A 19,357-nucleotide genomic window follows, 5' to 3' on the forward strand; every position below is an offset into this window, starting at 1 on the left:
GCGCCTGGCTTTCTTGCTTTAAGAAACCTATCATTTCTCAGTCGTCACTTTCTCAGCAAGCTTTCTGTTTTATTTAAAGTTGAACTCCCCTCTTCCATGCTTCATTCCCTCCCTCCCCATAGCACTTGGCTCCATCTAACCCACTACATACTGACTTTATTACTGTATTTGTCTTCCCCAACTCGAATATCAACTCCAAGAAAGCAAGGATTTTTGTCTGTTTTGTTCACTGCTGGCTTCTCAGCATTTATAGCAGTGCCTGGCACGTACCAGACACTCATTAGATAACTGTCGAAAGAAAGGATGAATGACACGCTTCCGGGAGCATCAAAAATCTCGGCCACCAGTGCGTGCATTGAACGTCGCCGGGACACTTGATATTCCCCCTTCCCACCCTCCTCTAGGTGAAAGGAGGAGCAGGACAAGCCCCGCCCCTCGCTCTGCCGACAAAGCCGTACTGCAGGCGCAGCGCAGCTGGCGGATTGGATGACTGGGTGGGGCTTCTGCAGTCGCATTTGACTCATCGCTTCCGCCGCGTCGGCGCTCACTGTGCGCGTCACTTCCGGGCGGCGCGGAACGGAGTTGCCGAAGGCCTGCAGAGCGACATGCCTAAGTGAGTGGGGGCCGGAATCTGGGGGTGTTCGCGGTCTCGATCACTGATTGTGGCCCTGCGGGGGAGCACAGAGCGGGTTCTGGCTCCGGGAGCTTCTGGGGGAGCGAGAGGGTCTGGGGGAGGAAGGGAGACCCGGATTTCTAGATACCCCTTTACGAGTGTGGAGGTCGACTCTCCGTAAGGCAACCCAAAAGCTTGGCTTGTGTCAGGACGCTTTGTTTGATGTCTTCGCATCGTGAATAGGTCTTTTATTTTATTTTATTTTCTATTTTACCTTCAATAAATAGCACCTCAGTGGATGGGCATCTATTAACGGGTTGTCATTTTCTCTTTCTCTACTTTCCTTCTCTTTCCAGGTTTTATTGTGACTACTGCGATACATACCTCACCCATGACTCTGTAAGTAGTTTCTTTTCAGCTTCAAAAAACCGTATATGTCTGCCATTTGCAACAACATGGATGGACCTAGAGAGTATTACGCTTAGTGAAATAAGTCAGTCAGAGACAAATACTCTGTGTTATCACGTGTATGTGGAATCTAAAAAAATAAAACAAACGAATGTATATAACAAAACAGAAACAGACTCATTGATTTAGAGAACAAACTAATGGTTACCAGTGAGGAAAGGGAAGTGGAGAGGGGCAAGATAGAGGTATGGGATTAAGAGGTATAAACTACTGTGTATAAATAGCTAATTGTACAGCACAGGGGAAATATAGCCATTATTTTGTAACTTTAAACGGAGCATAATCTACAAAAATATTGAATCACTGTCTTTTACACCTGAAACTAATATAATATTGTAAATCAACTATAATTTAAAAAAAGAAAATTGATTGTAGTGATGATTGCCCAGCTCTGTGAATATACCGAACACCCGTTGAATTGTACACTTAAAATTTGTAAATTGTATGATCTGTGAGCTATAGCTCAATAAAGTTATTTTTTTAATAAAAGGAAACCTAAGAAAAGCCTTATATGTAATAAATTAGGTTTTTTTTTTGGCTGCACTGTGCGGCTTGTGGGATCTCAGTTCCCTGACCAGGGGTTGAACCCAGGCCACAGCAGTGAAAGCCCGGAATCCAAACTGCTAGGCCACCAGGGAACTCCCTAAATTAGATTTTTACAAAATTTTGTAATTTGTGCATTTCATCTTGCTAAGGTTTAAGGGCTAATGCTTGGAGAAAATACTTTGGGGTGTTTGTTTTTCCACTCTTCCTGTAACTGTCTGTCTTCATAATTCAAAGTTATTAGTCTTCCATCAGTCAGTGTTTTCAATGGAGACCCGAAATAATAAAGCTTTAGCAAGTTTAAAGATGAAAAAAATTTATATGACAAGTAAAAATTCTAGGAAAACGTTCTGAAGTTCAAATATTTCGTTGTGTCAAGGCTCTTAAATGTTTGACTGATTAAATTGGAAAGAAATGCCTAAATTTTAAACCGAATACTTTGATTTGATTAAAAACTGCTTAACAAATAATAACAGCGACTAAGATTGAGTATTTATTGTATGTCAGGCAGTGTTCCAAATGCTTTCCATGTATCATTTTGTTTAATGCTCATGATAATCCTATGAGGTTGGTGTTATCTCCCATTTTACAAAGGGGGAAACTGAGACAGTGTGAATAAATAACTGACTGGATGTTACAAAACCAGTAAGTTGTATAGAGCTGGAAGATGAGGCTAGGCGGTCTAACTCCAGAGCTTCTATGCCAGCAGCTCTCAAACTTTTTTTGTTTCATGGTCCCTTTACACTCTTAAAAATTACTGGATTATTCAAAAAGAAAAAAAAAAGTGGGTTATATCCATTAAAATTTTCTGTATTTGAAGTTAAAACTTAAACTTAAAAAATGCTTATTAATTCATTTAAAGGTAATGATAACAGACTTTTTATTTGTAATACAAATAACACTTTAAAAGTGAAAAATAGCTATTTTCCAAAACAAAAAAATTCAGTACGAAGAATGGCATTTTAACATTTTTGGAATCCTGTGTAACATCTGACTTAATGGAAGCTGGCAGATTCTCATCTTCTACTTTAAATCTGTTGCACTATGTTTTGGTTGAAGTATATGATGAATCCAGCCTCACATGGATATGGGAGTACTTTAATAGCATTTTTAGACAATCGTGGATATTCTTTATTACTTTATATTATTGCACCAAAACTCAGCACATGGCTAGTTGCAGTGTGGAATCTGAAACCATGTCATACGCTCTTTTAACATTAAAATTCACTGGTCTGTCTTGCACTTTGAGTGGTGTCTGTGAGCCATACCTTCAGAATTGCAGCTCTCTACTTTGCTGCTTCTGCAGAGACCTGATGAAATTAGAACTCGATCATGATGTCATCTTGAATAGTAGCTGCAAGAACCTAGCCAATAATTTCTCTGTTGTCACTTCATTTGGAATTTTTTCTAACACATGGTTAGGTGTAGTTCAGCATTAATAGATTCGTGGAACATGTAAGTAGGGTGGTTCCTCTTGAAGAACTAATAGTTCTAAATATTATTATAGATTGTCTTGGAGGAGACTCCTCCAGTAAGTTGGTAGTGGTAGTAGCTTGCCTATAGATCCCCCATCTTTTTGTTTTGTTTTGGTTTTCTGTCCCCAACCCCCTCTCTTTTTGTTTTGTTTTGGTTTTCTGTCCCCAACCCCCTCTCTAGGTCAAACCCCTAGTCATAATTTTTTGAAGTTGTTGGTATGGGGGGCTATGCCTTTCTACCCTTTTCCAGTGCTATGTTGTCATATACTCACTCATCTTGCTAATACTAGAATTCAGAGAATGGAAAAGTCTCTCTTTATAATAAATATCTCTTTATGAGAAATGTCAGGAATCCTTGTAATACTGCTGTTCTAACATGATACCTTGTGAAAATAGGAAGTTTCCATAGTGATTGAAGCAGTCCTTGTGGTGGACTTTGAAATGTATAAAACGTTCAGTATGACTGTATAAAACATTCAGTGCTCTAACTTTTGAGCTTTTGCTGGTTCTTAGGCATGATTTTGTTATTAAGCTTAAGGCATCGTTGTTGTATTAGTGTAAACAGTGGTTGGGAGACAGGGAACAGTATTTTGAGATACAGACCATAAAAAAGACAGTTTTGCTCACACGACGTTGGTCGTATATGCTGCTGCTGAAGCAGTCACGAGAAGAGAGTTAGGAGGGAGGAAGGCAGCTGTGAGGAGCATCTGAATGAGATCTGGATTCCAGGCCTTAGTTTGCTGCTTACAATCTATGTGTTTTGAGACAAGTCTTTAAGCATAAACAGAAGATAATAACCTTGTGATTGTTGGTTTTTTTTTAAGTAGGTAAAGGGTTTATTTTCTTATTTTTCTTCTGTGAAAATTCAAATGTCCTGGGGCTTCCCTGGTGGTGCAGTGGTTAAGAATCCACCTGCCAATGCAGGGGACACAGGTTCGAGCCCTGGTTCGGGCAGATCCCACATGCCGTGGAAGAACTAAGCCTGTGCACCACAACTAGTGAGCCTGTGCTCTAGAGCCTGCGAGCCACAACTACTGAACCCATGCTCCTAGAGCCCATGCTCCACAACAGGAGAAGCCACCGCAGTGAGAAGCCCGCGCACCGCAACGAAGAGTAGCCCCCGCTCACCGCAACTAGAGAAAGCCTATGCGCAGCAACAAAGACCTAACACAGCCAAAAATAGATAAATAAATTTAAAAAAAATTCAAATGTCCTTCCCGACAATTGAGTTGCATGCAGTGGATGATTTTTTTTTTAATTTCTTTTTTTTTTCCAGTAGAACCAACCATTTTATTTTTTTTAATTTTTTTAACTTTTTTTTTTATTGGGGTATAGTTGTTTTACGATGTTGTGTTAGTTTCTATTGTACAGCGAAGTGAAGTAGAGTGGCTATAGAGCAGGTTCTCATGTTATCTATTTTATACATACTAGTGATTTAAAAAAAAAAATTATTTATTTGGCTGTGTCAGGTCTTGGTTGTGGCATGTGGGATCTTTAGTTGTGGCATGCAAACTCTTAGTTGCGGCATGTGTGATCTACTTCCCTGACCAGGGATCAAACGCAGGCTGCCTGCACTGGGAGTGTGGAGTCTTAGCCACTGGACCACCAGGGAAGTCCCAATAACCTTGTGATTTTTATTTTTTTATTAATTAATTAATTTTATTTTTGGCTGCATTGGGTCTTCGTTGCTGCGCGCAGGCTTTTGTTCTCTAGTTGTGGTGAGTGGGGGCTACTCTTCGTTGCAGTGCACAGGCTTCTTGTTGCGGTGGGTTCTCTTGTTGCGGAGCACGAGCTCTAGGCGCATGGGCTTCAGTAGTTGCAGCTTGCGGGCTCAGTAGTTGTGGCTCGCGGGCTCTAGAACGCAGGCTCAGTAGTTGTAGCGCACCAGCTTAGTTGCTCCGCGGCATGTGGGATCTTCCTGGGCCAGGGATGGAACCCATGTCCCCTGCATTGGCAGGCGGATTCTTAACCACTGCGCCACCAGGGAAGTCCAACCTTGTGATTTTTAAAATCAATTGTATTGAATGATAATTTATATTCAGTTAAATGCACACATTTTAAGTGTACAGTTTGCTGACTTGTCAAATGATTACAACTTGATCAAGATATAGAACATTTCCATCGCTCCAGAAAGTTCCCTGTGTTTTTTTGCAGTCAGTCCCTTGCACCCCTGGCACTGACTGATCTGGTGTTTATGACTAAAGATCATTATTACTGGTTTTAAACGTCATATGAATGGATCCTTATATACTTTGTGTGTATCTGATTTCTTTTGCTCAGCATGTTTTTGAGATTTGTCCGTATCGCATGTATCAGTGATTCGTTCTTTCTGCTTAGTATTCCACTGTACCATGCACATGTGATTTCTATAGAGACTGAAGCACTACTTGTGAAGTACATAGCATGGTGTCTGGCATGTAGTAAGAGTTAAATAAATGTTAACTTAAAAAACCAGAAGGTTAAGTGCATGGAGTTTATCTTATGTCAGTTTTTTTTTTTTTAATTTTTATTTATTTATTTATTTATGGCTGTGTTGGGTCTTCGTTTCTGTGCGAGGGCTTTCTCTAGTTGCGGCAAGTGGGGGCCACTCCTCATCGCGGTGCGTGGGCCTCTCACCATCGTGGCCTCTCTTGTTGAGGAGCACAGGCTCCAGACGCACAGGCTCAGTAGTTGTGGCTCACGGGCCCAGTTGCTCCGCGGCATGTGGGATCTTCCCAGACCAGGGCTCGAACCCGTGTCCCCTGCACCGGCAGGCAGATTCTCAACCACTGCACCACCAGGGAAACCCCTTATGTCAGTTTTACCTCAATAAAACTGTTAAAGAAAGAACAAAAGGATTAGTGGGCTAGAGACAAAGGTCTGTGTGTGATTCACATGGAGTCTATATTCTAGACCCATGGTCCTTTAAAAGAATATATTCCCATAAACAGTGTTATTTAAATGTATATAAGCTATATTATTTTGCTGTAGAATAGCCTAAGAAAGGGCATTATATGATACTGTTTTCTAGATCAGTGGATTGTAAACATTTTCTTCAAATGCCAGCTTGTAATTATTTTGGGTTTGTGGACCATACAGGCTTTGTTGCAACTGCTCAACTCTGCTCTTGTAGAGACAAGACATAGACTATACATAAACAAATGAATACCACTGTGTTCCAGTACTTTTTTTCCACAAAATCAGGTGGCTGGCCCATGGGCCATAGTTTTCTGACCCCTGGTTTAGATAATACATACAGTAGGTAAATTACTACAGTACGTTGCTGGATAATGTTTTTAAGTGATGCTTTGGCACCAGCTAAGGCTGCTAGAGGTAGCCAGGCTACCTATTAAAAGGTAAGGCTTTAAAAATTTTCTGGTTTTGGATATTTGTTTCTCTGACTGATACAACCTTTTGTTTTACAGCCATCTGTGAGAAAGACACACTGCAGTGGTAGGAAACACAAAGAGAATGTGAAAGACTACTATCAGAAATGGATGGAAGAGCAGGCTCAGAGCCTGATTGACAAAACAAGTGCGTTTCATTCTCTTGTTCTGATGTGGTAGAATGGTCCCATTCTTTCTCGTCCCTGTCTCTCTGTTGTTTTTCACAGAAGCAACTCATTCTGAATGATAAATAGGAGCATTCTGATGTACTGAATCAAAGAAGTGGAAGGTCATTGGTTTCCCAGGGATATAGGAAAACATTAATATTAATTTTTGAGGTTAGAGCAATCAGGTATTGATTAGACTGGGAATTTGGGCAGAGAAGAATGAGTTGCCTAATATTTCACTACTGATGTGGACCAGATTTTGTAGCACATTTATGCAAAACCTCGTTTGTAGTGAGCCATGGTTTTTAGATCTGTTTTCCGGTAGTAATAGGAAAAGGTGGGGGTGAGTTTGTAGCTCTCTTTGAAGAGTTTGAGAGACTTTTATTCTTCGTTGTCCTGGCAAAGATAACTGGTCACAAAGGAAGTAACTGATGTGACAGAATAGTTTGGGTATGTTTTGGACCCCTGCCATACATGCCATACTCTTTTTGTTTAATTAAGAACATTTTTGTTGTTTAGGATAGTTGGGTCCAAGGCACTGACAGAAAGAGATACTGCATTTTTATGTTAGATCATCCTGGTGTATTTGAAACATGGCCTTTCCTAATCGTTCATTGTACCCAGAACTGGCAGGCAAATGTGAACTTTGATTGTGGTGTGATTTTATTTTTTTTTAAAAAAGGCAAAACTATCATGGAAAATTTTAAGCACAATAGAAGGAGAACTTTAGAGAATAAACCTCCCATGGCTGCCACACCCGCAACACCCTGCTGCGGCAGGCTTGTTTCATTTATACTAAAGTTCTCAAACTTAGCACTATTGATATTTGGGGCCTGATAATTCTTTGTTGGGGGCTGTCCTGTGCATTGTAGACTGTTCAGCAACCCTGGCCTATACCCGCTAGATGCCAATAGCAATGCCCAGTTGTGACTAAAAATATCTTCACACATTGTCCGGTGTTGCCAAAGGGACAGAATTGCCCCTTGTTGAGGCAATCTACTCCCTTTCGCCTCCTGGATTATTAAGGAGCAAATCTCAGACATTGTCTCATTTCATTTGGGAAAAAATATAATGTAATCATTTTCTCTATTTGAAAAGATGTTAGAAGTTTCTTGCATTAAAGGTTAGCATTATGTTTGTTATTTTTTGTGCTCAGTGGTATATTTTAAGATGAGTAAATGTTTTTGATGAAAGACTTTTACAGGATAAGAAGCAAGCCCTTGGGGGCATACCTCATCATGTTCAGGATTATGTTGATGTTGAGTCCGCTACTTAGCCACTCCCTCTTCAGCCTTTACAAGCTGTCCTACACAACGTGTGGGAGGTGACTTTTGATTGGAAAAGGCTTTTGCTGGAGGATGTGATCCCTTAGAGAGTACACGCTCTGTTTGGAGGAATACGATAGCTGTTCATAAATCTCTACTCTAGGTCATTTTTTGGATCTGGTTCTCATGAATTACCAGTGATCTACTTGAGTAATTTGATCTCCTTTGCACTTGTGGGGTTGGAGTGGAATGGGAGAGTGTCTGGGCTGCAGGCTGCACTGAATTGGGAAGGGCTAACAAATTCAGGAATAGACTTTTTGAGTGTGTATTTTAGTATTTATGTATGACTCCTTTCCCAAACCAAATATAAACAATCTTCAGTTTCTTTTGTTTTCATTTGTGCCTCATATTGTCTGAAAGAAAAATTAAAAGGTAATTTTATTGGACATTTTTTCAAGATCATAATCTCCTTCGGAGCAGGCTCTTGCTTTGAAATCTTTCTTTTACATCTCTTACCTCAGTGCATTAATTTCAAAACAGGTAAACCAAAATGGTGTATTGTTTTTATGGAGGAAAGCATATATAGGAAGGATTGAAATTTTACAAAGCCTGGCCTCTGGGCAGTTATCACACGTTTTTTAAACAAAACTATGAGCAGTTTGAATTGAGTGTAAACTACATGTACAGATTAAAGATGACTGCTGCTCTTTGGCAAGACATTTATAGGTGGGAGGTTTTCACTCATAGTTAACTAGTCTCTCATAGTTAATTCATCCATAGGAATGCTGATGAAATAAAAACAGGTTAAAAAACCCAGATCAGTAAACCAATTAATTGCAGTTTTAGCTTGTGAGTACCTAAAGTTGATTTAAAAACTGTGGAGACCATGATGGAGTAATCTTAGATGAATGCTTTTTAGAGTGAAATAATGGGACAGTTAAAAATTTAAATGAGGGGCTTCCCTGGTGGCGCAGTGGTTGAGAATCTGCCTGCCAATGCAGGGGACACGGGTTCAAGCCCTGGTCTGGGAAGATCCCACGTGCCGCGGAGCAACTAGGCCCGTGAGCCACAACTACTGAGCCTGTGCGTCTGGAGCCTGTGCTCCGCAACAAGAGAGGCCGCGATAGTGAGAGGCCCGCGCACCGCGTTGAAGAGTGGCCCCCACTTGCCACAACTAGAGAAAGCCCTCGCACAGAAACGAAGACCCAACACAACCAAAAATAAATAAATAAAAATAAAAAAAAATTATTAAAAAAAAAAAATTTAAACGAAAGTGGTTATTTTAGTAAATAAATGGGTTGTTGAATTCTCATTCACTGTTTGTTGTTTTTTTTCTCACTCTCCAAAGCCGCTGCATTCCAACAAGGAAAGATACCTCCTACTCCATTCTCTGCTCCTCCTCCTGCAGGGGCAATGATTCCACCTCCCCCCAGCCTCCGTAAGTTTATAAAGTTTTTATCTTAAGGGGTGTAACTGGGCAGATTATCCTTGATTTTGTTAGATTATCTCACAGTTGGTTTTCAAATGTTCATTAAATGAATACATAGGCAGTAATAGAAAACAACTTCAGTGGTATAATTTCTGAAATATCCTTAGAGTTACCTTCTGATTACCTTATTATTAGGGTATTATATTTGTGGCATCTCAAGTGGGTCTGAGATAGAGTCAATGGAAAGCTAAGAATGTACCTGTGATTAGATGAGCTGATGTATAAAGAGGTATTGCTGCTGAGTTGTTTACTGCTATGAATACAACACTGGAGGATTGATGTAGCTGATAAACTCCTCAGTCTCTCTCCCAACCTTGTAACTCATCTAAAACCAATATATATACCTGTGAAAGACAAAAATTGCATAGTTAAAAGAGGAGTGGATCAAAGGACTCTCCTCTCTGGGAAGGTGTGTTGTTTCTGCATGACAGACAGGAGGACATTGAGCAACTAGGCCATAAGTTCTTTGGCCCTTCTGGAAGGATTCAGATTAAAATTGAACTCAGACCTAAACTCAGTCCTGTAAATTATCATGGATATAAACACAGAGAAGTAGGCTGTTTCTAATAGTTGCACACTAATGCAGATAGACCACTAGTGACCCACCAAACCCTTCTTGGAATCCTGCCATCCTGGGACCTGATCAGGCTCACAGGCTCTCTCTCCTACTCGATCCTGACTGGCTGGCACTCAACTCCATTATTTTTAATGGTAGAATAGTCAGTGGTATGAATGTACATAATTAGTCTCAGCATTTGCTTATTGTTGGACATTTAAGTTGTTCCATATTGTTATTGTTCAGGAATATCTGTGCGGAACATTTTCGTATTTCCAAAGACTCTCTTAAACCTAGGTTTTGATTGGAAAAAAAAAAAAAAAGATCTGAAATTAGGTACTTGTGGCTTAAGTTCATCAGGGGTATAATACCCTTCTTTTAAAAATTTAAACTGTTGGAATCTTTTTAACCTCGGAAACTTATCTTTATTTTACACTTCTGTCTAGGCAGGCTTGTTCTTGTTTTTTAGTCATAATGTAACTAAAGTTTTGTAGCCCACTGATTTTTGTGAATCTGCTGTTATAAAAGAAACCATAAGAAGTTACAGAACTGTTACAGAATTTGGGCCAGATCATGAGGCCCTATTTCATTGAGAAGAGAGAATGTTAATATACAAGCATATCTCAGCCTCAGGCCCCATTCTTTATTTCAGCGGGTCCTCCTCGCCCTGGGATGATGCCAGCACCCCACATGGGGGGCCCTCCCATGATGCCAATGATGGGCCCTCCTCCTCCTGGGATGATGCCAGTGGGACCTGGTAAGTTTGAATCTCTTTCCTTCTTGGATTCTCCATTGTGTTTTAGCTTTCCATTTAAATAGAATTCTTAATTAGCTGTCTAAATGTATTGCAACAAATTACATTTGGTGAATCTATAATAATAAAAAGAAATACTTGGTTTATCAGTGTAATTGGATGGTATCCAAAGACCTTGTACAACTGAAAGCAGGATAAGACTGCCTCTTTTTTCCTTCTCCTCTGTCCCTCCTGTTTCCTCACCCCCTCCTGACTTTTGGCCATTTATAATGTGGAGAAGGGTAGATATATATTTGTGCTGCTGCTTTTCTTGGTTTTGATTTGGAGCAGAGCTACCGCCTATTGCTGATTTAATCTTGAAGGTTAACTAGGTTAATTAGTATTTATGAAAAAGGCCTTAGGCCTGGTAGTTAGTCTTTTATTCAGGAAGGGGAAAAAACTTATGCCTCAAACATTTTATTTTAACATAAACATAAATGTACATTAATTTGCAGAGTTTTCTGATACATGGTCAGGGCCTTTGCTTTGAGAATGAGTCTACTGACTGGAACACCGTATATTTCTTGCATAAACCAGAAAGCCATACTCATAATGCATCCTTTACCAACTTCAGTTTCATTCTGTGAAGTGGTTAGAGACCTTGTGAGGCAATTTAATTTCTATTTTTTATGATCGTTTCGCTTACCAAATTTGTGAGTACTTTTGGGGGATGATTTGCCTGAGTCTTTCTTATTATCAGCTTAGTTTTTATAGAAATAGTTCTTTCTCTACATTCGTATTTCATCAGTTTGCAGAATAATTACATTATGTAATTAGAGTAACTACAACTGACATAAGAAGCCTACAACTCAACTGGTAAGACAAGGTGCAAAGGCATTAGAGTAGCTTCCTGGCCAGAAACATTCAGTATGCCTGCTGTGGGTATCATTTAGGGGTGGGAGAGTTTAGATAAAGAGAATTCCTGCCTTACTGGCTTGTGAATCCAAAACACAATCTAACTGATTCAGATGTCTTTTGCATTCTTAAATTGGGATCACAGATTCACATTCCTAGAGGGGTTAGGGATGTGAATTGGGGAATGCTTGTCACATGTAAAGAAGCCTTCTAGAACTCAGCGTCAACCTGTGGTTGACATTTGAGAATACAGGCTTAGTGTTGCCAATTTGCCTGAGTATTTTGTTGTTGTTGTTGTTTTTAGCCAGGATAAAATAATAAAATTATGGGATTTGCATTAAAATCATTGAGTAGCTGAGGGGTGGGCAGGGATAAGAATGGGTGGGGATAAGATAAAACAAGGTTGCTGTTTAAGCTGGTTGATGGGTACATGGATGTTCATTATATTCTTTTTTTCTATGCTTGTGTATGTTTGAACATTTCCACAATAAAAAGATGAAAAAAGAAGTCTAGAATTACTTATTAGTAACAAGACATAGTAATTGCCAATGTTGACAACTAATTAAGATTTAAGGCATTATGGAGACCAAAGAAAAAGTTTTCAGGGGCCTCATTTTCAGTCTTTGGTCTAGATCAGTTTCTTCTAAGAAATGCTGAATACAGGTTATGTTATGGAGGGATTTTTTAATAAGATATTTAGAAGTTTTAGTATTTTCTGTTTCTGTTGAAATTTATCTTAATTCTGTACCTATTGGATTTTGTGTTTTTGCATATACTTGTGTTTTACTTTTTGTGATAAGGCTGTATTCAACTTTAAATAGTTTTCTCTTGAAGCATTTATTGCAAGCCTTTAATCAAAATGATTTAGTTGAAAATAAATAATTAGGTAAAATTTGATATTTAAAAAGAAGATACGTAACATGAAAATTATAAGGCATAGTAATACAATTAATACCATGAACCCACCACCCAGCTGAGGAAGTAGAACATTACCACTCCCGTGAAGCTGCCTGTATTCCTCCCCAAACCTCACCTGTCTGCTTGCCCTCCTTTCCCTGACTCATTTATTTGGCTGGTGTATTGATGGGACACTTTAAAAAAACTCATTAATAGTTTCTGAAATGTATTAGAAAAATCAGATTTGTGTGTGTGTGCTAATTGTTATAAATCACATTATTGCCTATTATTTTTCTTGACTTGAGCTAAGTATGGTTACTAACAGGTTCTCAGCATGGGCCTCCTGCTCACCTTTCCTACAACTCCGAACAAACGCTTAGTGGTAAGATTGTCCTCTGTGCCTGTGTACATTCATGAAATAGCTCCTGGTTATATGATGGATAGAACTGATTAAAAGAGCTGACTGAGTAACATGTGACTTAGTTGTGAATTTCCCTGAGTGAGAAAAAAGGTCAATTTAGGGAACTAGTCCCTGGTGATTTCTGGAAAGCAGTCTATTAATAGTTTCCCCCTTACTATCATTAGATCATGATTCCCATATGGTTCTTGTTTTGACCTTTTTGTTTTTTGTTTGAGAATGTCTAAGTAATTTACAGATGTGATGAATTTGTTGCGTTTCTTCTGTCAAGTATGTCTTTCTTCCAGCATTTTGCAGGGGGGGAGGGCTACTTTTTTGTCTTTAATTGAAGTCCCATCAAGCTCTCCTAAGTAGTATTTTTGACTGTCTTTTTTCCTTTTCTTTGTTTTACCTGCAGCTCCTGGAATGAGGCCGCCTATGGGAGGCCACATGCCAATGATGCCTGGGCCCCCAATGATGAGACCTCCTGCCCGTCCCATGATGGTGCCCACCCGGCCAGGAATGACTCGACCCGACAGATAAGGAGATTGGGGAGCCTCTTTATATCAGTTTTATATTACTTCACCAGGAGATCATGGTGCTGTGACTCGGGATGTTTTCTAACAGGATGACAAGGAAGACTTGCTCCCCCTTCCTATCAAAGAGAGAGTAGTTTTGGAGGGGAGTGGTGGGACAAAAAAAGCAATTTTCATTTGTATTGTGAAATGTGAAAATAAAATTGTCAATTCTTTTAGTTAAAAATGTGTTCCCTTTTTTTCTCCCTTCTGTATTCTTTTTGTATTATAAAGGAGAGTCCAGTTGTGTTTCTCTAGCTCATTCTTTCTTTAGCAGGCCCTCTGTATGACTTCTTTTCCCTTAGCTGTAGAGTGGGTCCCATTGGGCACCTTGTCTTTATTTAGTTAAGTTCTCTTGTGCAAAAACTGGTAAATCCAACACTTGTAGAGCTTTTGTTGATTAAAATAATAAACAGCACCTGGTTAACTTTTCACATTAATAATGCTTTGTGTAGCAAGTGGAAATTTTTAATTCTTTTATGCTAAAGTAGGGAAAGGGCTTCCCTGGTGGCGCAGTGGTTGGGAATCTGCCTGCCAGTGCAGGGGACACGGGTTCGAGCCCTGGTCTGGGAGGATCCCACATGCCGCGGAGCGACTGGGCCCGTGAGCCACGGTTGCTGAGCCTGCGCGTCTGGAGCCTGTGCTCCGCAGCGGGGGAGGCCATGATGGTGAGAGGCCCGCGCACGGCGATGAGGGGTGGCCCCCGCTTGCCGCAACTAGAGAAAGCCCTCGCACAGAAACGAAGACCCAACACAGCCATAAATGAATGAATGAATAAATAAATAAATAAATAAAGTAGGGAAAAAGGCTTCACGGTGAGTGCATGTCAGCTAACAGCAGCAAGAATTGCCTTAACCTCCTTTCACTCAGCTCCTCTTTTTCTTGGACTTCAAATAGTCAGAAAATGTTCTATTAGTAATGGAAAAACTATGCAGATTTTCATGGTGCAGAAGGTGTTTACAGAATGTTATTTGTTACTAGGCTATAAAAGGAGGATATTTCCAGGGAGGCATCTAGAAAGTAAGCCATCGCCACTGTTCATATTCAGCTCAGTGTAAAATCTAAATTCCTATTTCATACTACAAGTGGGAGTGAAAATTGTATAACCTCTGGGGAGGGCAATTTGGCAGTATCGCTCAGAATTACAATACTTGTATCCTTCGACATAGCATTTCTATGTCTAGGAATTTATCCTACAGATAGACTTGAACATGTATGAAATGACTTGTGTACAAGATTATGCGTTATAGCAAGAGACTGGAAATCACATAGGTGTCCAGTGAAAGGGGACTGATTTATCAAGTATGTTACATCCACAAAGTGGCATGTACCATGCTTGTTGAAACAGAATAAGGAAGTTCTATACTGATGGGGAAAGAACTCCAAGATACACATTGTCCTGCACTTTGGTTTGTTCACATAACAATGTATTGTTTGCTGCTATCCTTTTGTAAAGGATATACCTGTATGTACCTGTGTGTGCTTAAAGGATCTCTGGACAGATCAGCAGCTGGTGATATTGGTTGCCCATGAAGAGTAAATGGGTGGCTGGGGGACAGGGATGAAGGAGAAAGGTTTGCCACCTTTTTGTATCTTTTGGATTTTGAATCATTAGCTATTTAAAAAAAAACAAAAGAAGCCACCTTTCCCATCTGAGGTTATTGTTATAGTGATGGGCAGAGGGTGCCCTAAACCAACAGTTTACAACCTGGCCTGGTGATCAGAATAATGGAGGACCTTTTCCAAAATAAAGATGCCAGATTTTGATTCTATATATCTGGTTTAGGGCTTAGGAAGTTTGCGTTTTGGGAAAGCTCCCTAGGAAATTTTGATTATTATTAGTGGGTTTGGCAAACTCTGTCTTAGGATCTATTTTACTCAAGATTGTAACTCTGGGGACTTCCCTGGTGGCGCAGTGGTTAAGACTCCAAGCTCCCAATGCAGAGGGCCCGGGTTCCATCCCTGGTCAGGGAAGTAGATTCCACATGCATGCTGCAACTAAGAGTTCGCATGCCACAACTAAGGAGCCCACCTGCTGCAACTAAGACCCGGCGCAACCAAATAAATAAATATTTTAAAAATAAAAAAACCAAAAAGTACAACTCTATGTATGTGTCTATAATTTTGAAAAGATTTGTAGCTAGAAATTGAAATGACAATGGGTAGATTACTTTTTTCCCTAGAAACTCATGAATATTTTGAAGAGAAGCTAATTTAGGCAAATAAATCACCATATCTAGGTAAACAAGAGGTTAGAAATAGATATCCTTACAGTGAGATGATCTTTATGCTCAGCCTCTGTAGGAGCTGAGTCAACTTCCTAGTCTGAGCTTCTGCCAGGACTACTTGTTGCTTTTTAGTTTTTTATTGTCACATCTTTTTAAGGAGGACTTAAGTCTCATAAATTGATAGTTTATATGTCTGTCTTTTATAGCTCAGATTTGTTTTTAAAATCTTCTGCAGACTTAAGGGTTTGTTAGGGGAAACCGTGCCAAGTGAGCTTATGTGTGACTCAGCAAGTTTCTGTTTTGTGTAGCTCTGTGAGGCTCAAGGTAAAGAGCCTGTGGATCCACGGAAAACAACCCAGGTTTTCCTAAAAGGAAACTTTTTCCACAGTATGTTTTTAAGGTTGAACATCCACCCTAGAAACATTTCTAGTCTTTGAAGAAAGTGTTTTACATAGCTTCAGAAAAACAATATGATGACTTAAAAGTTTAACAAGTTTTAACTACAGTGAACAAAAGTAGGAATAAATAGTTCTAAGGAAGGTTCTTTTTATTTTGTTTATTAACTCCTTCTAGGGCAAACTATTATTATAATGAATGATCATAAGACATTTCCTTTGTAAGAGGCTATAAAGAAGATAAACTTACTGCTATTGATTTATGCCTTTAGACATCTGGTTTTAATTCTAAAATATGAGTCAACTGTAATGTGAGCATTTGTATAGGTACAAACCAGACTACTACTAGATACCAAGAATTGAAGAAGTTAGTGTTGATGTGGGGTAACATATTTGCTTCCTTTCCTATGGGCAGATCCAAAGCCATGGGGAGTGTAGTTAAAGTCCAAGCTGTCATGGAGTTTCCTTAAAAAACTAAGAATAGAATTACCATATGACCCAGCAATCCCACTACTGGGCATATACCCAGAGAAAACCATAATTCAAAAGACACATGCACCACGGTGTTCATTGCAGCACTATTTACAATAGCCAGGTCATGGAAACAACCTAAATGCTCATCGACAGACAAACGGATAAAGAAGATGTGGTACATATATACAATGGAATATTACTCAGCCATAAAAAGGAACAAAATTGGGTCATTTGTAGAGACGTGGATGGACCTAGAGACTGTCATATGGAGTGAAGTAAGTCAGAAAGAGAAAAACAAATATCGTGTATTAACGCATGTATGTGGAACCTAGAAAAATGGTACAGATGAACCGGTTTGTAGGGCAGAGATATAGACACAGATGTAGAGAACAAACGTATGGACACCAAGGGGGGAAAGTGGTGGCGGGGGGGGTGGTGGTGGGATGATTTGGGAGATTGGGATTGACATATATACACAAATATGTATTAAATGGATAATAAGAACCTGTGTATAAAAAAAATAAAATTAAAAAAAAGAAGTCCAAGCTGTCATGTCTACTGCATGGCTTTAATGGTTTGTCATAATGCCAGGCCTCTTGATTCCAGGCTGCATGAGAAATGGGATCCTTGCATAGAACCACAGGCTAACTTGGTCATCCTGTATGGAAAAAGTCCAGTGGTGATTAAGTGCTTGTCCCAATTACATAGCTTCAGTCAGATGGTATCTGTCACTTGGTGAACAGAAGAAAAAAGCCTGGCCTACCTTAGTAATGTTACTAAGGTGATCTATTAGTAAATTAGTATTAGTAAATTACTATTTACTAATACTACTAAATCACTATTACTAATAGTAATTTATTTAGTAAATTACTATTTAGTAATTTTGATCACCTACCAGGTGATTGTCCAAATTCTCCATACTTGTTCCTCTGACAGAAGTGTCCCGAAGGCTTGCCTGGTATATTGTTTTACATGAAAACCTTAATAAACATTAACTAATTGAAGACATTTCTTTCCCTGCCAATTGAAAACTTAAAGGTTAGACTTTCTGGCACAGGATCAAATTCAGCATCTAGAATAGTTCATCAGACAAGTGCAGGAATAAAAAAGTCCGAATGATCCTTATTGTTCTTGCTCTTTAAGGGTCAGGGTGGTAGATTTCAAACTTACAGAAAAGTTTAAGAACTGCACAAAGAACACTTACATACCCTTTGATCAGAATCACCCATCACCTTTTGTTAGCTGTTAGCATTTCACCTCATTTGCTTTATCATTTGTGCTTGTGCTCTCTCTCTCTCTCTCCATATATTATACATTCTTTTTTATTCTGAACCATTTGAGAGTAAATTGCTTGTATCATATACCCTTTACCATAAATATTTAAGTGTGTATTTCCTAAGAATAAGTATATTCTCTTATACAGCTGTGGTTTAGTTATCAACCTTGATTCAATAATTCAATCTACCAACCATGTTTCATTTTTGCCCACTGATCCAACATTGTCCTTGTATTTTTTTCCCCTTTCCTGTAGAGAATCCTCTCTGGAATCATGTACTTTAAATTTTTGTCACATCTCCTTAGTCTCCTTTTAATCTAGAATAATTCCTCAGCCTCTCTTTTGTCTTTTATGACACTGATTATTTCATCAGCTTTTGTTTAATAGGATGTTCCTCATTTCTCATTTTGGGTTTGCCTGATGTTTCCTCATGATTACAGTTTGGTACATGTCCTCAGTTGCATCCCTAGACTATCACATCTGTAGGCAGGCACACAGGCATCCGCCCCTCATTGGTAACAGTAATTTTGATCACCTACCAGGTGATTGTCCAAATTCTCCATACTTGTTCCTTTTTTTTTTTTTAAATAAATTTATTTATTTATTTATTTTTGGCTGTGTTGGGTCCTTGTTGTTGCGCACCAGCTTTCTCTAGTTGCAGTGAGCGGGGGCTACTCTTTCGTTGCGGTGTATGGGCTTCTCATTGCGGTGGTTTCTCTTGTTGCAGAGCATGGACTCTAAGCGCACGGGCTTCAGTAGTTGTGGCACGCGGGCTCAGTAGTTGTGGCTCGCGGGCTGTAGAATGCAGGCTCAGTAGTTGTGGCTCACGGGCTTAGTTGCTCCGCGGCATGTGGGATCTTCCAGGACCAGGGATCGAACCCGTGTCCCCTGCATTGGCAGGCGGATTCTTAACCACTGCCCCACTAGGGAAGTCCCATACTTGTTCCTTTTGAATAAGTATCTTTCCCTGGCTGCCAATTAGGAAAAGCCCATAAGGGCACTTCCCTGGCGGTCCAGTGGTTAAGATTCCAAGCTCCCATTGCAGGGGGTGCGGGTTCAATCCCTGGTGGGGGAACTAAGATCCCACATGCCGTGTGGCACAGCCGAAAAAATAAAGGCAAACTGGTTTCACATTCTTGAAAAGCCCATAAGATGACTTACGTCCTCATATGATGATGCGACTTTGAACTCACCACAGGAGGCCAAGATCTCAAAGTCCTTTGTAAGTACGTAGCTTTCACAGTGACCCTGAGAAACAGGTCTCTAATCCTTCCCCCCTCCTCTTTGCCTGTACATCACATCCTAGTACTTTCTGGGGATGCTTGTTGAAAGAATATAGAAGTAAAAACTAGGACAAAGAATTTTACCTCTACACTCAAATGCTATATTTTCCCCCTCTTCATCCCTTTTATCTCTCAGGGCTCTGCTAGAGAGAGAAGCATGTGAGGAGGACAAAAATAATAACAATAGAGCCTAGAGTGGCAGTTAGACATTACTAATTGCCTACCCCAGTATCTCTTAGTATC

General features: G+C 39.7%; 1 protein-coding gene across 1 annotated transcript; it reads left to right on the forward strand.

Moving 5' to 3' along the window:
• The first annotated feature begins 493 nt into the window (after positions 1 to 493).
• Positions 494 to 13,645, forward strand: SNRPC (small nuclear ribonucleoprotein polypeptide C). Its single transcript, XM_007198006.3, has 6 exons — positions 494 to 613; positions 970 to 1,012; positions 6,504 to 6,612; positions 9,245 to 9,334; positions 10,594 to 10,698; positions 13,302 to 13,645. The coding sequence occupies exons 1-6, from the start codon at positions 606 to 608 to the stop codon at positions 13,424 to 13,426; spliced, it is 480 nt and encodes a 159-aa protein (XP_007198068.1). The 5' UTR covers positions 494 to 605; the 3' UTR covers positions 13,427 to 13,645.
• The last annotated feature ends 5,712 nt before the right edge of the window (positions 13,646 to 19,357 follow it).

This window comes from Balaenoptera acutorostrata, chromosome 10 (genome assembly GCF_949987535.1).
Source record: "Balaenoptera acutorostrata chromosome 10, mBalAcu1.1, whole genome shotgun sequence".
In the NCBI taxonomy this organism is placed as follows: domain Eukaryota; kingdom Metazoa; phylum Chordata; class Mammalia; order Artiodactyla; family Balaenopteridae; genus Balaenoptera; species Balaenoptera acutorostrata.

Coding starts and splice junctions, on each gene's coding strand:
- SNRPC (XM_007198006.3), top strand. Junction 1,013..6,503: donor CATACCTCACCCATGACTCT/GTAAGTAGTTTC, acceptor TTTGTTTTACAG/CCATCTGTGAGAAAGACACA. Junction 10,699..13,301: donor GATGATGCCAGTGGGACCTG/GTAAGTTTGAAT, acceptor TTTTACCTGCAG/CTCCTGGAATGAGGCCGCCT.